This window comes from Lontra canadensis, unplaced genomic scaffold (genome assembly GCF_010015895.1).
Source record: "Lontra canadensis isolate GAN:19392208 unplaced genomic scaffold, GSC_riverotter_1.0 scaffold168, whole genome shotgun sequence".
NCBI lineage: Eukaryota > Metazoa > Chordata > Mammalia > Carnivora > Mustelidae > Lontra > Lontra canadensis.
This window is the reverse complement of record NW_022631162.1, coordinates 953748-959226: the sequence shown is the minus strand read 5'-3', so window position 1 is coordinate 959226 and position 5479 is coordinate 953748. Positions and strand designations below refer to the sequence as shown.

General features: G+C 43.3%; 1 protein-coding gene across 1 annotated transcript; it reads left to right on the top strand.

Moving 5' to 3' along the window:
- Positions 1-4022: 4022 nt before the first annotated feature.
- On the top strand, positions 4023-5009 carry LOC116859978 (olfactory receptor 10X1). Its single transcript, XM_032845728.1, has one exon. It carries the CDS (start codon positions 4023-4025, stop codon positions 5007-5009), a length of 987 nt encoding a protein of 328 aa, XP_032701619.1.
- Positions 5010-5479: the final 470 nt, after the last annotated feature.

The window sequence follows — 5479 nt, the reverse complement described above, 5'->3', positions numbered from 1 at the left end:
TCTCATTGCCATTATATTTATACACAATACACATGTATGCAAATGATTCTTTTGAAATATATTTATTTAATCAATTTTGTGTCATTACATAATTGCAAGTGCTGGACTACAACAACACATGATACCAGGCTTCTTATTTTGTGGTCTTTCCCTCCTGGGACCACTCTGCTCCAATATGTCCTGTCTTGTCTGAGCACTTTCAGCCCTCGGCACACTCCAGTGTGCCTCCATTTGTGCCTCCATCAAGGTACAAATTCCTTGTAAGAAGAGCCCATTCCTTCTCAGACTCATCTTCAAACACTGGGAGCCCTTCCCAAATGCCCAGGATGGGGGCCGGTGATGATAGGGTGAGAGCATCGGTGTGGGGAGACATCAGGGATGGGCCTCCCTCCCCTCTCTGCCAAAACAAAACTTGCAAATTAACAAGGACAGAACATGAACTCTGCAAGTTTTAAATCCCCAGAGACGCCCAGCAGAGTTTTACTAGCACGTGTTCCGCAAAGCCCTGTAACTAATGAGAGAAAATTACAAAGTTGAGTGAGAAAGTTCTCTTGCTCCCTCTGATGAAAGGAGAGAGGAATCCCCGAGGGTCTCCTAACCAGAGCCAAACCTCCAGAGCGGAGGAGCCTCAGGTCCTCATGATGATCAGGCAACATCCTAAACTGGTGGAAGAGAAGGTTCTTAACCACTGGGATTTGGCGAGTGGTAGACACAGGACAGAGATCATGCCACCCAGGCTCACAACTCATGTCGGAGTCTCTGGGCCACAGGACACCAAAGCTTGCACAGAATCAGGGCCCTTTCCTCACTCCCCAGCTAGGGAAACTTAGACCCATAAGGTTCACAGACTTCCAAGGTCACTAAACTAACAGTGACGAGGTGAAAAATGTAGACTGTTCAACTGATGATTTTTGTAGGAAACAGATCTCTGTCTCTTCTGAGTGAAGAACAAAGCAGTCTTCCAGCCACATGAAGACCATCGTGGAAGAGGATAAGCCCAGCACCGAGCTAGCCTTGGGGCCCTGATAAAGCACACGAGGTAGGAGACTCTTTGGCTCTGATTTCTCCACAATTAATTGTTCCTGCATTTTCTTCAAATTACATTTCTCTGGGACTTCGGAAAGGGTGTGCATTTCTTTTGTCAGTGGATCCATATTCCCAATTAAATTTGACACAAGTCGATTTAGGGATAACTTCAGATACAGGTGAGGGTGGGGTGTATGATTCCCTCACTCCTACACACACAGGCATTCAGAATACATCAGAGTAGGGGAGATTCTGAAAGTCACCCTCCAACACTGGAGCTTCACCAAGTAGGCACTGAGCACACCATTAGGTAAGAACTAGGTAAGGGACCATCTATCTTGGGACATGCATTGCTGATTCTTTGCATTTTCAAAATGCTCCTGAATTTAATGACGGATTTGAACCCAAGCCCTTCGGGCTGTTTAGGAGGGAATGTGGCATATCGTGGGAATCAGGCTGTTCTGCAATCGGTATGTTAGAAAGAGCTTGAAGGACACCTGGGTGGCATAGTCAGTTAAGCATCTGACTCTTGGTTTGGGCTTAGTTCATGATCTCAGGGTCATGATCTCAGGGTTGTGAGATCAAGCCCCACATCAGGATCCATGCTCCTCACAGAGACTGCTTAAGACTCTCTCCCTCTGTCTCTCCCTGCACTGCTCCCCCCAACCCTGTTCTCTCTCTCTTCAAGTAAATAAATCAATCTTAAAAAAAGAAGAAAAGAAAGAAAGAGAGAGAGAAAGACAGAAAAGAGAAAGAAAGAAAGAAAGAAAGAAATGAAAAGAAAAGAAAAGAAAAGAAAAGAAAAGAAAAGAAAAGAAAAGAAAGGAAAGGAAAATAGAGCCATGAGTTCTGCACTGAGGATGCCAGGGACGAAAAACAACTTGTTTTCCTCATCTCTTCTGCCCTCACGCCACTTTGGGATACTTAGTTATTCATCTTCTCATTCCACAATCCGATTGCTGTTCTTCAGAATCCCCTTGGAGACTCGAGAGAACTGGGAGACGTCCATGCTCTCCTGAGGCAGGAATTGTTCACAAGGTCTCAGCCATGGGCAGAAGGGTGAAGAGGACCTAGTACTTCTGGGAGAGGACAAAGTCGTCTGAGACAGTCCCAAGTGCTTGAGAAGGCCATTTGCAGGGGAAAATAGAACAACGAGCTTCAAGTGTGGGTGTGGAGATCCTAAATTTGGATGCTAAGGAGGCCTAAGTCTTGCCTAACATACCGCATGCGAAGGAAGCCCACGGATCATTTAGACACTGTCCCTTTCTAATATAATTGCCTAAGGCAGGAAGACAAAAAAAAATGCTCTAGTCTCCTTTTGGGAATATAGTTACCCACAGATAGCAGGTGTGGATGCAGTGAGAGAAAGTGGGAAACAGGAAAGGAGAAATCATGGTGGGAAAGATTAGACCCATGATTCTCATGTGGCCAAGAAAGAAGTCAAGCCTCTTCAGGTCTAAGAGGACAGAAGAAGCAAGGAGATCTCTGAGGAGACTCCATTGGGCCACGAGTTGTTTTTGTAGTCTTTAATAATAAAATTTATAATAACATATTTATTTTATTTATATTTATTTGTGCTTGTTAAAGTTGTATAATTATAACTTAGACCATTTTCCTTACTGCCTGTTTTGACTGTCAGTGACCAGGCTCGATGCTGCTGACAGAAGACTTAACCTTTGCCTGAACAAAATCTAATTAAGAGTGGGAAGTCTGTCCAGCTGTGCGTTCCTCACACTCCGCAGTGCTGAACAGCAAAGTAAAAGGGAAACTGTTAATAGATTCCACACTCTTTTTGATAACTAACCTGTCCATACAACACATATTGGGAATCATTACTTTCTTAATACATTTTGTATTAGCTCTGTGAGAAATACAGAAATCTGTGACTGATAGCCTCTTTCCTCAAGGAAGAGACATTGATAAATGGAAAAAATACACAATTAAACTCAAAACAGGTGGATTCTAGCTACAAATATGCCACTTCATAGACACAACTATCTTATTTCTAAAACACAAAACCACAGCTGCCATACACATGTCACAGCCGTGCTATGTGCTTCAGATTTTCATTGTCAAGAATAAAACCAATAAACATTACAAGGAATTTGGCAAAATGCAGACCCTACCGAAGCTAGTTATTAAATATGTTGACATGTAGCAAAGGAAAAACAATAGCTCAGTATAGCATTAAATATAAGGAAAGACAGCATGTTGCAGAAGTTAGAGGATGAGATTAAATCAGATGCAGAATTATTGATGAATTCACAGAATCTCTAGAATTTATCTTTTTCAGATGCTAGGATTGGCATTGAAGAAGTGGGCAAATTTTCAGCTGCTACCTGCACTGAGCTTGTGTAAAGTGTCTGTTTATCAATACCATCCGGATACTCTATTAGTCACTTTTAATCTGAAGGGTTCTGCAGTATCACTATCTTCCCTCTCCTCAGAGCAAGGGGAGGGAAAGTGTTCTTCACTTTCAGGACCTAAATGTCTTCTCCAAGAAGAGATAGTGACTTTGGGCTTACTTACAATTATAAGCTGTTGTCCAAAAGTGGTCCCCAATTTCCTAACAAACCAATTATCAACCTTCATTCATTAGATATTCACAATGTTATATGTGGAAGTTGCTTTGTCAGACTCTGACTGTGTATTAACTACTTGGTAGGGTTTTTATTTTTTTTTTTAATTAAGAATCTGATCAAATCTGGCTCACCTAATGCACCTGAATTTCCTTTATCTGGATATCAATCAGAATATTTTTCCCCTCATTATATTACCAGCCAGTAAAGTCCTTTGTAAAAATAAGCCAGAAGGTGTGTCTGTCACCCAGTAAGTGATCAAGGATTGATCACTGAACTAAGATGTGACAAGTGGGTTAAAAATTAGGAAAACACATAACCTATATACACAGAGTATTTTCTAAACTAAATGCAAAATCAGTTAGTAATTATAACACTGATCATCTGTCTTATTCACAACATAATTTTCAAAGAATCATGGAGAACAGAATATTTATTTGTTCTTTCTTTCAGATTTCAGACAGGCAAACAATGAAGGTCAACCAGACAGTCGTGGGAGAATTCATTCTTGTTGGCTTCTCCGTGTACCCACATGTGCAGATGTTCCTCTTCCTGGTCTTTCTTGGCCTCTACCTTCTCACCCTCACAGGTAACCTGGCCATCATGGGTCTCACTTGGGTGGACAGATCTCTCCACATCCCCATGTACCTCTTCCTTGGTGCTCTCTCTTTCTCCGAGACCTGCTACACACTGACCATCATCCCCAAGATGCTGGCAGATCTGCTGACTGGGAACAGAGACATCTCAGTCATGGGGTGTGGCTTGCAGATGTGTTTCTTCTTGGGACTTGGTGGCACCAATTGCATCATCCTGACCTTGATGGGATATGATCGCTTTCTGGCCATCTGCAGCCCTCTCAGATATCCACTGCTTATGACCAATGTGGGGTGTGGACGACTTGTGGCCTCTGCTTGGACTGGAGGCTTCCTTATCTCTCTGATAGAGACTGTGCTGATATTCAGGGGCTCCTTCTGCAGCCCCAACCTTGTCAGACACTTCTTCTGCCACATGCGAGCAGTGGTGAGGCTGTCCTGTCTAGACAGCGACCTCACGGGGTCCATTGTGACAGTGATCTCCGTGTCTGGCTTGATGGGCACGTTCCTGCTAATCATCATCACTTACGTGTTCATTCTTTCCACTGTCTTCAGGATCCCGTCAGCCGAGGGCAAGCAGAAGGCCTTCTCTACCTGTGCCTCGCATCTCACAGTGGTCCTTGTCCACTTTGGGTTTGCAGCCATTGTCTATCTGAAGCCAGAAGCTTCAGCAGGGGACGACACGCTCATGGCCATCCCTTACACGGTCATTACCCCTTTCCTCAGTCCTCTAATTTTCAGCCTCAGGAATAAGGACATGAAGAATGCCTTAAGAAAGGTGCTTGAAAAGAGGAGATTCTTGAAAAAATGAGTGACTGTCCCCTGACGTCTGTAGGCACTTATCCTGTGACATCAGGAGAAGCCTGTGCCATTTGCCTTTTTCCAGTTGTCATGGAGGAATCCATAGACTGAGTGTGGGAACTTAAGCATCACAGATATTTACTTAGTTTGTTAAGAAAGTTGTTCAACTACTTGTACTTCTATTGGCTGCTTCTAAAGACCCTCGGCTTCTGCCAGTTAGCCTTCCACTGATGGAAGGGGGAAAGCAAGATTGCAGAAGAGAAAAACAACCCTTTTGACCACAACACTGAGAGATGCTCAAAAATATCTGAAGATACAACAGATGAGGAATTTTTCTTGGAAACACTGTGCAACGTTGGACTATGCCTCCCGGGAGATAAGCCATTTCTAGTAGGTGACACACTATGTAGAAATCATCAGCTGTCTCCTTGAGCATATCTGATTGATACCTCTATTTGTTAAGTCCACTGCCATACTGAT